This window comes from Argiope bruennichi, chromosome 8 (genome assembly GCF_947563725.1).
Source record: "Argiope bruennichi chromosome 8, qqArgBrue1.1, whole genome shotgun sequence".
Taxonomy (NCBI): domain Eukaryota; kingdom Metazoa; phylum Arthropoda; class Arachnida; order Araneae; family Araneidae; genus Argiope; species Argiope bruennichi.
In genome coordinates this window covers 27,287,559-27,304,817 of record NC_079158.1, presented here as the reverse complement: position 1 = coordinate 27,304,817, position 17,259 = coordinate 27,287,559, and the positions used below count along the sequence as shown (strand labels likewise).

The following is a 17,259-nucleotide window of genomic DNA, read 5'->3' as shown; positions in this document are numbered from 1 at the left end:
TAATAATCTTCTTGTAAAGAAGTCAAATTCTTAATCTGCGTTAATATTACTTAATGAAAAAGCGTAAAAATACTTTTATTGGTATTACAATTATTTCACTCACAATTACAAATTATTAAATAATTTTAAATTTTAGTAACATAGTAATTGCAAATCTGCATATAAATTTTATTTTTAAGAACCAATCACATTATGCTGTCACTCGAAAATAACTTTTTAGTTAAAAATTTTAGAATTTTATAATATTTTATATAACAAAAATGAGGCTTACTTATATCTATATAATGAAGAGCAAACTCTATTTCTCATCAAAAGAATTTCAGCACTTTGAATGAATTCATATCAAGGCACGACTCATTCATTTCAGATCACAGCATTAATATCAGTGTCAGTCTTCCATAGCAGCTGCAGACATGCATGAATTTCTTGTAATTATTTAAAAATTAACTTATTTTATTATATTTCAATATTTCATGACATTTTGATAACAATTTGATATTTCGGTAATTTTATGGAACAAAAATAAATTCGAATATTTTTAATCACCTCTGTAATTGCAATTTACTAGTTGGAAATCATTGCAACTAGTAAACTAGTAACTTTAAATTGTCATTCCATAAAATTTCAACTAATTTTGAAGAAGCGACAACATTTTTCTAAAAATTATATTTCAGAATAAGTCATTAAATTGATTAGTGCATGACTTTAAATGACTAAACTTTTATGAGATATGGGAAAATAAATAGAAACAATAAAATCAAAGAAGCAAGAAAATCACCTGAATTCATATTCAGAAAATGGCAGTATTTCAAATATTTCTGTTTCCTTTTCCTTTTTCGTAAAAATATTTTTAATAATATTCTTTAAATATTTACATAACTATATTTTAATTTACATAGTTTTTCGTTTCTCCACGTCGAAATAATTCATGAGATTATGTTTTCCAGAGGAAAAAAAATAGTTTGGAACACATTTTTAAAACAGCAATTCGGAGTGAAATATTTAAGGAACAAATGGAAAACGATGCTAATATAGTACTTTTAAAACGTAGATACCTTTAGAATATCTAATTGAATCTTAGAATAAAAGACGATGTATTGAATATTTTTTGAAGAACTGCTCGTTTCGTAATTGGTAAGCTTCTATCGAATAATACTAATAAATGAATAGGATAGAGGTGAAACTTTTATTTAAATTATAAAAAAATTATTGTAGAATGGTGATTGCTTGAGATATAAAAACTATCCAAGATTTAATATCGCTTTTCTTACATAACTATTATAAGCATGTTTCGTAATCTGAAGTATTCCAAAATAAATCTCATTTACATCGTGTGTAAATTACCAACAGCTTTATGGTAATCAAAAACGTGCAGTGAATTTTAGATCAAGATTTTGTTTGTCTCAGCTTTATATGATATTAGAAATAACAAAAAAAAAGATAGTGTTTTAGTTAGTTTATTAGTCTACGTGAGTTGATAAAGTCCCTAAGAAACATTTCTAAAGAAATACAAAAACAATGCTAAAGGATTTATTGGATTTTGAACAAACAGAATGCTAAATAGAGCTGAACTTAAGTCTCAGAATATTATGAGAATTAAACACGCAAGTGCACTAGTAACATTTCAGGGTGGAATTTACTTAAAAATTTAAATATTTTCTAACAGACGGATTTGAACTATAGGAACACACACCAGTGGCGGCATTGAGAGTTGAAAAGTTTGCTTCAAAAGCTATTTTATAGAATTACCAGTCAAATATTTATAAAGTAATATTTTATGATAAATGTCTTTTATTATATTCTTTCCATTATTTGAATGTAAAATCTTTGATGTTATAATGCGTCTACAGTGCAAATAAATTTATTCACGAAAAGGACCCATTTGAATTTAACCCGCATCTTTTATTCACTTGGTGTTCTGGGAAATGTGGTGATTCAAAAGGGCTTTTTGTAAATTAATCTTAAAATATACTTAATATATCTTTAAAAAGTAATCAAAACATGCAGAAAAATGCGATAAATAATTTAAAGCACTTTACACAATTGCAAGAACGTAATATCTACCCCACGGAAAATCGAATGTATTTATTTGTAGTAAACTAAATAGAACCAGACTATAAGAATGTGCAGAATTAGATATTTAGTATTTCCAGAAACGGAGACTTGTAAAAAATATTATACGAATTTCGAAAATTACTTGGAAGTATCGAATTGCTTTAAATCTGCCCAGATTTATTTCTGCAATAAATAAGCTTAGGATAGGTCATTGTATCATTATATTTCAATAATAATATCGCAAGTGCCTACTTTTTAAGTAATAAGCTATCAAAATAAAGTGGATTCTAGAATGAAGTTTCTACCTTATTTCAACGATTTTAAGCAGTTATCACTAAATTTAAAGTAAATTAGAACTGGCCAGATATATTTTAGCAGAATTTTGAAGTCAAGCGTTGTTATATAGCGATAAAATCTTCCTGATATATCTGGAAATTCACTTGCTTTTAAATCTTGTAGACAAAATTATTTTGAGATTCGCCTGAAAAATATTTAGAATTAAAAAGGATTTAAAATTTTTATACTAAAAGAAAAAGACATTAAATGCGTAGAATAAATAAAAATGTTGCTGGGAGGAAAATTTCTCACATCGATTTGAATCAATTTGTTTATAAAAATATAGCATCAAAAAGTATCTTTTCCTAAATTCGAATATATGCAGATAAAAATACTTAATATATGCTTAAAAACGCTTCAGTTAGAAGAGAAGGATTTATAGTTGCAGATTATTTATAATAATATTTATTGGATTCGGTAATTTATTTTGAGTTTCTTTCTAAAGGTTTCATGTGTAGATTGCATATTTTATATAATTTAGAACAATGTGACCAATGTCATTTCCATGGTTACAGGTGTAACAAGAAAGATCTGGTTTAGAGACAGAATTTATGTGAAAAGATTGCAATTAGAATTTATGGAGATTTTATTTTTAAAACAAAATCGGAAGGATTAAAGTGATAGATATTGCCTCAAAAGATTATTGGAACTTTATGAAAACTTTATATAAATGTAACAAAATATTTTCTGTAGATAAAATATTCTGTAATTCATTTAAACATGAATTGGGCAACCATTTTTTAAATTCCAAATAATTACTGAATGCCACAGAGCAATGTTTGCTCAGATTATAATTGTTCACACTGCTTTTTAGTGATATGATATTTTTTTTAAGCTTGAAGGACACAGAAATTATCCTTACTAATCAGAAATTCAATTTCAAGAAGATTCTTTTCAGAAATTCTCGCTTTTATCAGAACTTAATATAAATAATTATTAGAGTTTCAGCTGTAAAAAAAAACTCAAAATCGTACATATGTTTCTTAAACTGGCATACGTCGATAAAGAACGTTTCTTGGATTATCTATCATTGAATTTTTTTCAGTTGCTTCTCCCTCCTAAATTATCCATCGTGGAAGTCCTCGAAACTCTAGAAGAGTTTTCGACCCTCGTTCTTTTGTTGAGAGCAACTGGTTTGGAGAGACGGTTGAAGAACCCTGATAGCCAGCATACCTTATTAGCTCCCACCGACGATGCCTTCCACCAGATGGGCCAAGAAACTCTCTTCAGGATTCTGGAAGATTTAGAACTGGCCACTGATCTGGTCAGGATGCACATATTATCCGGTGAGTTATTCCAATTAATATTAGACATGACTGTAAAATGTTGCCATCAAACACTTTCAATGTATCTGACAAGAGTTCCTCATCTTCCCATAAACTCTACCAGTTGTTGAGTCGCAGTAATCCATGGCCTTTGTTAGATATCTTAGAATAATTTTAACACCTGTTTAATAGATCTCTCAACCGTTACCTTAAAAATCTTCAGTGTATCTCATGCATATCCTTTCTTTCCTATGATTATGCCACTTTTCGAATTGAATCTTAAGCAAAACTCCATGGTATTTTTTAGATGTCTTAGGATTCTCTGAAATGCTACCCAATGAAGCTTTCTTGGGTATTTATTATACTTCGATATTATTTGAATATTATTGTAGTTCCTTGTCAAATTTCGTTTTTTTTTCTGTTGGCAGAAAGGTGCTCAAAATGCCTCTTCACACGATAGATTCAGTAAAAAATTTTAGATTCATGCCAAAAACCTATATTTCGTAGTTCCTGTTCGTTAGTGCCATGCAAGGCATTGATGCTTTTATACAAGATCTACAATTTTATGCAGTAAGGTCGAGATAAGACCTTAATGAGAGACCATCTGTGTTGGTTAAGAATGGCATAGTAATGATCCATAAACAAATATCATATTATCCTGTCAAAAGATATTATGGAGATAAGTAATCAGTATTTGATGCCTATTTTTGCATTAATTTGTTAGTTAAAAAATAAAAAAAACCATGTAATTGTGCTTAAAATATATTTTTTCTTTTGTTTTCCAGAATTTTTATATTAATTAGTACATTTTCTGTTGATGCAATTCTTTTTAAAGCTTTTAAGATCTGAATACAAAATTCTGATTAAGTTGCATACATTTAAAATGATACATAAACTAATATAAAAAGCATCCTTTTATATAAATGCCAAAGATAATTTATTTATTGAAAAAATGAAATGGAATTTTAATCATATATGTAATTTGAAAATTTGGTTTCAATTGAGATAAAAAATATTCATTTTTTTAGATAATGGAAAATAATTGTCATCATAATAAAACTGATCCGAATGCTTGAATAAAACCATTTCATATCAAATTTTCATAATATTAATAAGAATAAGTTCAAAGGAATTATGGAACAGAAAGTATCAGGTTATAATGAAACATAATTATAGCTTAAAGCTTTTTCGATATCTAGTAAACATAATTAGTTTTTAAAAAATGTTATAGTAATAGTTAATAAGCTTCCTCTCGATTTGATAAGCTGAGATACAAACAACAATTCTCCACTCAAAATAAGAATATCAACCTTGAAATAGGATGCAAATTAATGAATGCAATCAGTGCTTAGCTCTAGGGAAGTTGAAAGTAACATATGCATTATTCTTGCTGAGAGTTTTGAGGCTACGTTCTTATTTTCTCACATTCTCTCTTGGCTTTGCCGCTTTCTCCACATAAAATTGTGAAATTTGGACTATGCCGGAAATGCCACGAGTACTTGGATTTTTTTTTCAAAGCCCGTGCATAATGTTTCGGGCTTCATAGTGGTATAAAGAAAATCGAATGTGCCTTTTCGATGCCTTTTTTCGATCGATCAAAAACAAGATTAAGCACAGAGTTATAATTTTAGCAACAAGATCACGTACCAAATTTTATTCTTTTAATTCATCTTGTTCTTGAGTTATAGAATAAACATGCTTGAGAAAATATATACAGACCGACAGACAGTAAATCGTTTGGCCGACTTAATTCATAAAAAATAGATTTACATACTAAAACTATCTATTGAGTTTCATTTATCTAAATAATTGTGTTTTTGAGTTACATCATGTTTACATGCATACTAAAATTTGACCGAAAGACAATTAATATTTTCACAAATTTTCTTCAAAATTCGATAAGGATCCACACCGTAAATGCTAAAATTATACACCAAATTTTACCCATAGAGATTTTTATTTTTAATCGAACAACTAGCCATCTAGATAAGACTATAAATGGATTGCGTTTAAAATTTAATGGAAACCTACAATTTGAGTGTAAAGACCCTGTACTGAGTTTAGACCATTTAGTTGAAAGTTTGTTTCAGTTATTGGGGTCGCAGACATTACATGGATATGAAGAGTGAAAATTTATCGAAATTTCAAGTTCGATATTTGATGATTACAAAACTTTTTTTTATATACTTCTTAAACGAAAAAGCGAAAATGAAATTCGCTCCTGTGTTCTAGTACAAACTGTCCATAGGATGACAATACTTTACCTTGCTATGCCTAAAATTTTTGATTTAACCATCACAATAGTTGAGAAGCATTGAACGAATAATTTATCTTTATATTGAAAACATATGACGTAAAATATGTCACTTATGCTGCGTTTTAAGAATTGATTAACATAAAACGACTTTATCACATATAAGAGCATGTAATGAAACCAATACGAATAAATAATCTGGATGTAAATAAAACTTGTTAAATTAGAACGTGGGATAAGTTTTGTAAATAGAGCGTCAATCAAAATGATACATATCCACCAATTTTTTCATGCTTTATTATTTACAACAACACCCAAAAATGTTTGCGCAGTTACGAATTTTAGTGAAATACCGTTCTATTCATTCCAAAAAATTCATATTTTGATTCATTTTTTCCTATTTTGTAAAACCTTTTGAATACAATGATCTATTAATAATATCTATAACTGTTTCTAAACAAAATGTAATTAAATATTTTAAGGATATACAAAAATTTTCTTTTGAAAATATCACTAATTAAAAAGAAACAAAAAAATTATTTCACATAAGTCTTCATGCACTTTAAAGATATATATATATATATATATATATATATATATATATATATATATATATATATATATATATATATATATATATATATATATATATATATATATATATATATATATATATATATATATATATATATACAAAAGTATTAGAATCAGGTTAATAAGAAAAACAAAAAATTGTGGTGGTTAACTTTGTTGTGGTTAATTTCTTCTAATTTGTTGTTTTATATTCCCTTTCTGTTAAAATAGTATATCTCTTGAGCATAATTTCAGGGGATTTTCGGGTCACGAGGAATCATTATTAGACAATGTCTGTATTTCCTCACAGAAAAAATTACTTTCTTTGAATCCCTGCCTGAGGGTGACCCTTGAAAAAGTCTTCAGGCCGGATTCTTTTTTTATATATTTTTTATAATTTTTTTTGGTTTAATTTTTATTTGATTTTTTGTTTTTCCTATTAACTTGATTCTAATACTTGTGTATCAATTCATCTGTGTTTTAGAAGTAGCTGCAATTGCGCTCTCTAAATACTATTAAGTTCTTTTTTGGTTTTAGTTTAAATAGGTTATAAATTTTAGTTGCGAGTTCGAAACTGTTTTTGTTTCGTTTTCATTTTAGTTTCGTTTACAAGCTACTATGGGTTAAATTAAGATAAAATCTTGGAAATTAATTAAGTTGAAATTAAAGTTTAAAATAACATATATATATATATATATATATATATATATATATATATATATATATATATATATATATATATATATATATATATATATATATATTTTATTGGTTTTAAATCCGGCGACTGAAGTGATGTCTTCAGATTTTGTCGTGAGCAGCGCGTTTAGTATCATTATCCTAGTAAAAAACAAAGCTCTTCCAAATACCTAAATATTAGATTAGCACATTTAAATCGTCTTTTAAAATATTTCAATAAAATTCATTATTACATCAAATATACTGATTTGCCTCATCCTAATGCTGATATGTTTTTCCACAAAAGAATACATCCACCGTCTAACTTCACTGTTCGAACTAAATTCTTAGGATTAAGTTCGCCGTTTCCTATGTTTTTTGGATAACTACACGCTCATCAGAGTCAAAAATGTTAAATTTGCTCCATCTACAAACCAAACATAATTCCAATGCATTTCGGGATTATTTAACATTGATTTCACTAGGGAAAACCTGTTTCCTATTTTTTTCACTAATAAAACAAATAAATTCCTTCGTGTTGGAAGTCCATGTAATCCTGCTGATCTGAGTACTCATCGAATAGTTTCAGGTGAAAATGAAGTAAAAAACATTTTAATAAATATGAAAAATGGATAAATTTATTAATTTAGCAAAATGACGAATTGATTTACCTCTAATACAATCACTTTTCGAATGCTGTTCGTTTTTTCCTTAAGACTATGAAGAACTTTTAAATGATAAATTAAATATAAGAAGTAAATAAGCAAAGATTAAAATCAAACGATTTTTAAAAATGTTGCCAAAATGCAAAAAAAAAACACACACACACACAAAAAAAACTGGCAAACGATTTTTGTTTAGAATTTTCTGAAAATATATCAATGTACGAATATTTTTTATGAAGCATTTCATCTCTGCCTTCTAGCATTTTCCTTTTTATTAAAAAACAAAATTTTAAAAATTCGATTTTTTTCTCCCAGCGTATGAAAAAGTTAAGTAGAGATTTATTGAAAAAATACTGGACTTCCAATTCTAATTCAGTTTACGTGCTACAGTGTTTTTTTCATGCATTTTAAAAACGTATAAACATTTTTGAGAGCCACTGTATACTTTTATGAAAACTCGTTTAGTAGACGCCCATTATAACAAGCTTGATAATGGACAATATCATTTTTTATACAGGAAGGCAAAAAAAAAAAAAATAAAGCACAGCTGATAAATTTGAATAATAATTAATTTTTATTCGTAGCTGTGATATCGAAATATTGGATTTCATCCCCTAAAAATTGAACACAACAAGACTAAGTTTTAAAGCTTTTTAATTATGAAATTTTTAAAATTGCCTTAAAGGAAAATTTAAGATTAGTCTAAAGACAATAGATTACATAGAATTATATGTATAATGATTTGTTTAGTGTGATATATAGCAAACAACAAAGTGAAAGGCGACAACACTATTAAACAAGCAAGTTTTTAATAAGGAATTGGCCATTTCGAAACGTAAAATTTATATTGATTCTTAAATAGTCAAATTAAAAATCCAGTTGTTTAATTTAAATATTTGTTATTTAAACGAGAAAATCAGATTTTATTTAATTGTAAAATTTTGAATAATTAAAATAAAAACATTTTTATTCTTTATTTATTTTTTGTTTTGTTTTATCTTGAATAGAATTGCACATTTTTGTTCCAGAAAGCTTATTTTCCTAATAAAAATATATCTTAACCTTATTATGTTGCCAATTTTTGTTTCGCAATAAATTATGCAGTTTCGCTTAAAAAAGTAATGCATTCTATGCTGGATTTTATTTGCTTCATAATCATTTTATATTTCCTTTCCAAGTGATGCAAAATTATCAACTAATCATTTTTATGAAGCATTTTATATTATCTCATAGCAAAAACAGTTAATTATTTTTATTAAATTATGTGGAATTTTAGGATTACTTTTTATTTAGAATGCTTTATTTTGTTTTAAAACAAAATAATTCAAAGTTTATGAACTATTTATTATTTTTGCCATTTTTTTGCTTGTTTACATTCCATTTTATCTTTAAAAAAACGATTAAAGAAATAAGTCTTTTTTTTCATAGCAAAGTGAAAGCAAAAATAATATTGATTGCTTTCTCTTCCTTTGCAATTCTGAGAAATCCAACATTTTAACAAAATTCACAGAATTTGAAAAGAGATATTCAAGATATGAAATATATTAGCTTTTGGAGAAACATTTTCGATTCTTAAAGTCTTTCCAGGAAACCTCTCTACATTTTATATATAACTTGATTCAACACTGAACTTAGTTTTTGAGAAAAACGCCTGTATTGTCTAAAAATTCAGAGAAAATTCTTTCTCTTTTGTCAGTTAAATTAATTTTGGAAATTCTAGTCGTTGTTTAAAATATTGGGAACAATACTCTTTATTATTTTCATAAAACCGCAAGCGTTATTTTATATTAGATAAAGATTCATTTTCTCTTTATGAAAAGATTTCCCATTTGCATGGAACAGAATAAAGTAAAATAATAGATTCGTATATATTTTATTCTTATTATTTCTTGCTGAAGGACTCGAATTTAAAATATTTTTGAAAAAAGGGTGAAGTTTCATTAATTACAGCATAACTCACGACATTATTGGTTTCAGTTATTTGTCAGTTAAAGAAAATTTGTCAATTTATTTGTTAACGTGTTAAGACAATAACTTTAAGATAAAAAAAACTGCTATTGGTCTTTTTTTTAGGATAATAGAAATCCTTATAAGGGTTTAAACTTTCAGATTTTTTTTATTATATCTATATACTTAAGAAGAAATATAAATGAAAAATGGAACAAATGGGATGAATGAAATATCGCTATGTGATTTTTACACCAAAATTATCAAAGGAAGTCTAATTTCGATTTCTTTTAGAAGACTATATTTAATGGTGTAAAGACCTGAATTTTTAACTTTTTGACAATCAAATTTGGAAGCCCTTAATAAGTAATTGCAGAATTAAATTAATAATCGCTTTATCTTTGAAAAGTTTCAATGGGGCCGCGGTGGCCTGGTGGTAAGGTCTCGGCTTGTGAGTCGTAGGATTTCAGGTTCGAGAACCGATTCCACCGAAAAGCCGTCGCTTTAAGGGGGGTCTGTTGCACGTTAAATCCGTCATTCCAAACGTCCTCCCGCTGGTGTGGTGTGGCGTGGACAAGGGGTGCTAGCTCAGGTGTCGTTCTTGTCATCTGACCGCGGTTCAAAATTACGAGGCCCGTCCCAAAATAGTCCTAGTGTTGCTTTAAAACGGGACGTTATTATAACTAAACTAAACTAAACCAAAACTTGGAAAGTTTCTAAATTTTACCACGTGATTTCTTTGCCTTTCGGATCAAATTACAAGGTATAGAAGTTTATAGAAACTTAATTCCCATTCGGTAAGCGAATCGGAAGAATTACTACTGAAATAATCGACAAATTCTTAAAGTGAAAAGCTAATCCATACTTGTCATCAATGATAAGGATACTAATAAAGCATTTTACAATTTTTACGCCAATGGGAACAAAACATGCACAACACTAGTGATTATACTGAATGAATTTACATAATTCAAACTGGTACTAATACTGCTTCTTTATATGGTTTTTACTTTTTAAATTCCAATCTTGTATTATTCAATTTACTTACACAATGAAACCTTCCGAAAACAGCCTGTCTAACTTCTGGTTTCGCACCAAAAGTAAGCATTAATCAAATTTTTTATAATTCGAAGATTGACGGTTGTTCACAAGATATGAGTTCTCTGTGGCGCTTTTATACAGGTTCGATTGATGTTCTGACATCAGCTGTATAATAGATCTGTATTATAGATGTTTCAGACCTCTGATTGTAATTCATTACCTTTTAGCGAAAACCTTACATATTGCCAAAGCCAGTGATGAAAAGACCTAGGCCTATCGATTGTGCAAAAGTACAATTGCACAAGATAGATGACTTTTGATATGAATACTGAGCTTTATGCAGATTCTTCATCAAAGAGGAAATGATATCGTCATAGATTACAGTGCCCTTTAACTTCATTCGTTAGTTATTATGCATTCACGTAGAATATCTCAATTTATTTTAAGTTAAACTCATATTTATTTTCCCTATTTTGCTTCGTCGTAAATATGAAGTATGCAAAGAAGTTTTGCTGCAGTCAAAAAATTAAGATTTAGAAATTTTGATGGATCTCCATGTTTCAGACCTCATTGAGTCCAAACAACCCATTTTTGGAGTTATTTTTTTTCTTTCTGTGAACTCGATTACTCAAAAATGGTTTGAGCAAGATGGATGAGTTTAGTATACGGTCTTTGTACCAAATTTGTAGATTTCTTTCAAATTTTGAATTAAATCCATGCATGCCGTTAATACACCTTTACTCAACAATGAAATATTTATTTTGGATGCCTTTTTTTCGACCGGTTGAACCAAAATTTTACACAGAACTACCATATTAGTCGCAAAATCACATATGCCATATTATATTTAAGTCATTGCATTGTTATGCTTATGAAAATGCAGATAGACAGACAATCAACCTCATGGCGGATTTCATTACAAATGTGATCAGTATCTGCTTTTTAGATGTTAAATCTGTGTACCTAATTTTATCCACTACTCTCTCTATTAGTACAAAATACCCAACAATATTGTTACAGTATCGTCGTGATATTGGTAACAATGCAAAATATCTAAAAATATAGTATATTGTGCTAATATCTAATCTAGTGTGATATCTTGTGCTAATAAGGCTCTGTGTTATGTTGCTATCCTTTTCATTTGTACTTGAATAGACGGGCAGATAGACTAGTTCTCAACAAATTTCATTCAAAATTCAATAAAAAAATTTATAAATTTGATATAAAGACAATATTCCGAATTTCATCAGTCGACTCAAAACGTTTCTGAGTTATTGCGTTTGCAGACAAATTCGAATTTATATGTTTTTCGTACTCAGGGAGTTCGAAATTTGTAAAAATCTGGAATTCGAATTTTTGACAGTACCTTCAATTTGTATTTCGAGAAAGTTAGAAATTGCTTCTATATTTCACAGATGAAAATATTTGATTTTCTTTTGAATATAGGTTCTGCCTGTTGCTCTCAACTTAAAGGAGACCTGCTTGCTGGCCGCCAGCAAATAAGGGCTGTGGATGGATCGCTGCTTAAACTGGATCACCACAGGGCTGGTGTGATGAGAATAGGTGGCGCTCACATCGTCGACTGTGACATCATGGCTTCCAATGGAGTTATCCACATGGTGGACGCCATTGTTCGTCAAGAAGACTTGGTCATGAGAACTGGAGGACATCATGACAGTTTTCTAATTAGGTTATGAAACTAGCCAAGAATACTAAATATCTACTCGATAGTTCGTTCGCATGTCAGTTATGAATTTTTTTACGTATAATAACTGCATATGTGTGAATGAAGAAATCCAAAATACCTCAGAAAGACTGAAAGACTTTTACATTGAAGAAAAAAGAAACTAAATAAACAAACATTACATGTATAAATATCTTGAAATCTTATTTATGGTAATATTAGATCAAAGAAGCGAGTTATTACAATAAATATTCTATGGCAAATAAATTTTGCCATGATTTTGAAATATTTTATTGAAACGGATGTAATATTTAATTATTGTGTTATACGCCATGTTTTATTATTTAAGTACAATGACGTTGGATGTCAAATTTTTTTATTAAAATGGATATGTTTTATTATTAAAATACAGAAACTGATAGGAATTCAAATATGACGTACATTTTTTATGATTACAAGAATTTATCTTAAAATACTTATTAGATTATAGTAACATAGACATAATCATATTTCCATTCTGAAAATGAATTAACTTTTATAAATTTATAAAATCAATATTATGAGTTTAGATACAGAAAAGGAAGAATAAAAAGAAATTTGTTTTGAAACTCAATGATGTCTTTTTAAGAAGCTCTATTAAATTAATAATGGCACAAAAAATTTTAATTAAACTTTTTAAAGAATTTTAACTGTTTTATTCTTTTTTATTATTAACAACAAGCTTTAATTTTTTATATGTAATTGTGAGATTTGATGGCTTTGTAGTTTTGAATACAAAATTAAAGTGTTAAATAATGTAATTTTCAAAGTAACAAAATATTATTTGTTTATAATCTATTATTAAATTCTTTTCTTGTTATCTTAATAAAATTTCACAATATGTAAGAAAAGAACTCAATAAATTTCTTGAGAAAAAATGTTCTAATATTGGCATTTAACTGAAATAATGAACAGCAGTGTAATTTAGAGTCCAAATCATATAAAAGATATTCTAATATATTTTTTGTTGGATTTTATATTGAATAATTTCATATTAAAAATTCGAAAACTATATAAAATTTTATTCATAGAAAAAATAGAGAAATCCATTTATATTCTCAAATGAAGTCTTTTCAAGTTTTAAAACTATTATTGGGAAGAATAAATAAATAAATAAATAAAAACTCAAACATTTAATAAAAAAAAATTAAAAGCACATTTTTACTAATATGTTAGAAAGTTTGAACATTTTTATTTAAATAATTTTCTATATTTCAATTATTTATCTAGGATTCATTATTACTGTTATGAAATCATACCAATTTATTTTTCAAATTCACCACCAGATGACGCCACTAGTAAGAATAAGAATTTAATAATTTTAGTCATTAAACTGATAATTAGTGTTTGATTCTATTAAAAAAGTATATTACCCTCAATAATTTATTAGTATACAAAATTTCAAAATTCTATCCTATCTGGAAATTTACGAAATTCGAACATGAGACAAGTCAAATTAAATAAAATGAAAACATGTTAAATGCAACTTCTTTATTAACTATGCAAAATCACTGTACAAGTTCAAGAAACAAATAGTGGGCAGAATTTCAGAATTCTAACCCTCTGGAAGTAATTAAATAAAATCAATTATTTCAATTCAATTTCATAATGAAATAATTTGAATACACCAACTTGTAGAAAAATATGCTAAATGAAACTTCTATCATAGTCTCTCTACACATTCTCTTTCTACACACAAATGTTATTGCAAGATCAGAAGAAAAAAAAAGACAGAGAAAGGCAAATAGACTGAAAATTACCTACCATTTTCTTATGAATACAGTGTATATTATCCATAGGAATGGTGAATATTTCACAAGTTTTTATCCTGTATACAATATACAAAATTACAAATACCTGTGATGAATACTACTGACAGAATGTTGTAGTTCAATCGTCAATACGAAGAGATTTTCAGTTTTATCTCTTATAAATGAAGAATTAAATCGATAAAAAGATATAATTCGTCCTGTCCTGCTCGATTAATCTCAAGAAACAATCCATGCTTAGGAAAATATCTCTTAAAACACAGAGTCCTTGCTGATTCGTTTTCCAAGAAAAGTCCTCTAAAGCAGTTCCATTACTACCTAAAAACCACATATTACATGAATCATAAAAGGAATAACAGAAAAAAGACCTGGGCCTGTCTTATAATAAGGAAATGCGCTCAACATACAATTAGAAGGGATAAACTTTCACAAATTTGTATAGTAAGTTTCGTGAATGAAACAAAAAATGTAGGAAACAGTTATTTATTTTCACTTCCTACCACAAAATAGCTATAACTATTGGAAAACGAAATGATATTATTCAATGGAAAGTGTCTGGAATTGCAACAAGCACAACTGTGGTTTAATATCGGCAATTCGATTTCTGATACTACCAGTAAAATTTGAATTGCAGACGCCACCTGTTGAGATTAAAGTAAACTAATAACGCAAACTTTAACATAATAGAGAGAAATGACAATTTTTTGCATTTTAATTTTATTCAAAACAATTTGCATCCACTTAAAACACTTTCTAAACTTAAAATGCGATTGAAAAAGCAATTTATTCGAACAAATGTTAAAAATAATATAAAGTTAAAAAAATTATTAAAAAATTGTTGAAGATGCGTTTCTAGTAAAATAGCAAACGGAAATGGACAAGTTACACGAGTAGTATATATATATATTTTGTCTTCATTTAAATACTGCACATGAAGGAAGAAACAAGAACACGTTCAATTAAACATTTTTAACCTATGATGAAATTTTTAGGATGACATGATTTCTGTAAATTATACGAGGCAGTAATCCTTTAGAAATTTCTCTATATGTCCCAGGTATCGTTAGTTGCCAAATTTGATGCATACTTACTCCATGGATACTAGGTGATTATTTGAGTAAGGAAATAAATTTTAATTGGATTTTAATTAAAAAAATAATCTAATTAAAGCTTTCCTTAATAATTTTGAGGCACGTTACTGCCTCAAACCGCTTTTACACCATTATAAAATTGCAGGAAATAAAACTTTTTTAAGGATAAAAATGCTTTTTCATGACAAATATTTTGTCTAACTTCATAACATGCTTTTGCAATTAAGTATATTTCTGAAAATTATTTTTTATTAATAATGCACATTCGAATTGCGACGCTATTAAACACTTTTTTATGTGCAACTTATTGTTCTAAAATTAAAGTAGAATTTAAAAGATAGTATACAAGACGAATCAAGCCTGACTTTATTATGTTATGATGTTTTGTATTAAAAGTTCGAAATCTTTTTTTTTATCATCTTCAATCTGATTCAGATTCAGATTCAGATTCTTCTATGACAAATTTTTTACCTAACTTAATAAAAAGCTTTTTTAAAAAAAAAAATATTAAGTAGATTTCAGGAAATTATTTTTTATTATCTATATACATTCGGGTTACAATGCTATTAAATTCATTTTTATGGGCAATTTATTCTTCTAAAAGTTGCATACTTGAGGGTGATTCATATAAATTAATTATTTACTAGGGTATTTATATGAATGCTAAAAGTCAAAAAATAGTTCGGGCAGCAAATTTTGCAGTATAAAAGTCAAAATTTGAATACCTCAAAGAATACCTTTTGTACTGACTCATTCTTAAATTCTTCTTAACAAAGAACTATAGTTAGATAAATGAACGCAAGTATTTTAAGATAAATATAGTTTTAGATAAATGAACAATACTATCTGCACCGTAGTAAATAAAATATTCAGTGTATTTACGTTTGCCAGAACAATTTCTAGATGTGAAACTTCAAAACAAGTTATTTTTTCTTACATCAAATTTGAAGTTAAATAAAGAAATATGTTCTAATATTTCTTTCTATTTACTTGTATTAATTTAGAAGATGGGGTTAAGTGAAAACAATAGAAGTTTAGCAGGTGCTGAAATATTTCAGTAATTAAAATGGAATTTTTAGACAGACATCTAATAAGAAGACATTTTTAATTAATAACTTTTATAAATTGTGCATTTTTCACGAATCTGTAATTTTTTGCTTTGACAAGGGGGTCCATCGTTTCTTAGAGGTAAAATCAAGGCTTTCGGCCGGAGGGTTTCAAGCTCGAAGCTTGATAACAGGGAGTGAACCTGATGTACACTAAATCTGTTACCGCTAATCTAAAACCGCTAATGATAAAATTAAGGGAGGGAAGGGGATTCTCTCCTGATAATATTCGAAATTACAAGATCCGTCCCAAAATAGCCGTCGCGTTGTTTCAAAATAAGTGACTTAAATGTAACTAAGGCTAAAGGCTTTATTCTAATAATATTCATTAACTTTGAATAATCCACTTATACTGAATAAAGAGATTTAATGTATTCTACTTCAAAATTAATTATACTTTTTAAAAAAATCTTTTCTTGTCTTTTTTATTGCGTTTCCGAAGATAATTCATAATGACATGAACTCTCCCGGAAATTATTCTGTTTTTAATCGTCTAAATGAAGCTCCGAAAAATAGAGTGTTCTCATTTCCATAATTTAATTTTCTCATCTACAACCTTTAATCTTTATAAAATCCTGTACGTCTGGATATTTAATTTAATTGAAAAACAATTTTATTGCATTTGCATAGTTTAGAATTTGTTGGAATAATAAATCCGTCATGAAAACCAATTTTTTCCAAAACTACGTGCCAAGATTTAATTCCATTTGATCTCCAAGAATTCTTTTGAAAATATTTAATTATCCATTCTTTTAT

General features: G+C 27.5%; 1 protein-coding gene and 1 long non-coding RNA gene across 2 annotated transcripts in view; one reads left to right on the top strand and one right to left on the bottom strand.

Annotated features, from left to right (window-relative positions):
* LOC129980809 (transforming growth factor-beta-induced protein ig-h3-like) overlaps positions 1 to 12,711 on the top strand; it is a 63,286-nt gene extending 50,575 nt beyond the window's left edge. Inside the window, exons 13-14 of the mRNA XM_056091192.1 lie at positions 3,437 to 3,677; positions 12,261 to 12,711. Of these exons, the coding sequence (XP_055947167.1) occupies positions 3,437 to 3,677; positions 12,261 to 12,511 (492 nt within the window). The 3' untranslated portion in view covers positions 12,512 to 12,711. The remainder of the gene's footprint in view (positions 1 to 3,436; positions 3,678 to 12,260) is intronic.
* The window catches only part of LOC129980811 (uncharacterized), a 38,147-nt gene that overhangs the window by 7,061 nt on the left and 13,827 nt on the right, over positions 1 to 17,259 (bottom strand). Inside the window, exon 2 of the long non-coding RNA XR_008785253.1 lies at positions 272 to 405. This is a non-coding gene — a long non-coding RNA (uncharacterized LOC129980811). The remainder of the gene's footprint in view (positions 1 to 271; positions 406 to 17,259) is intronic.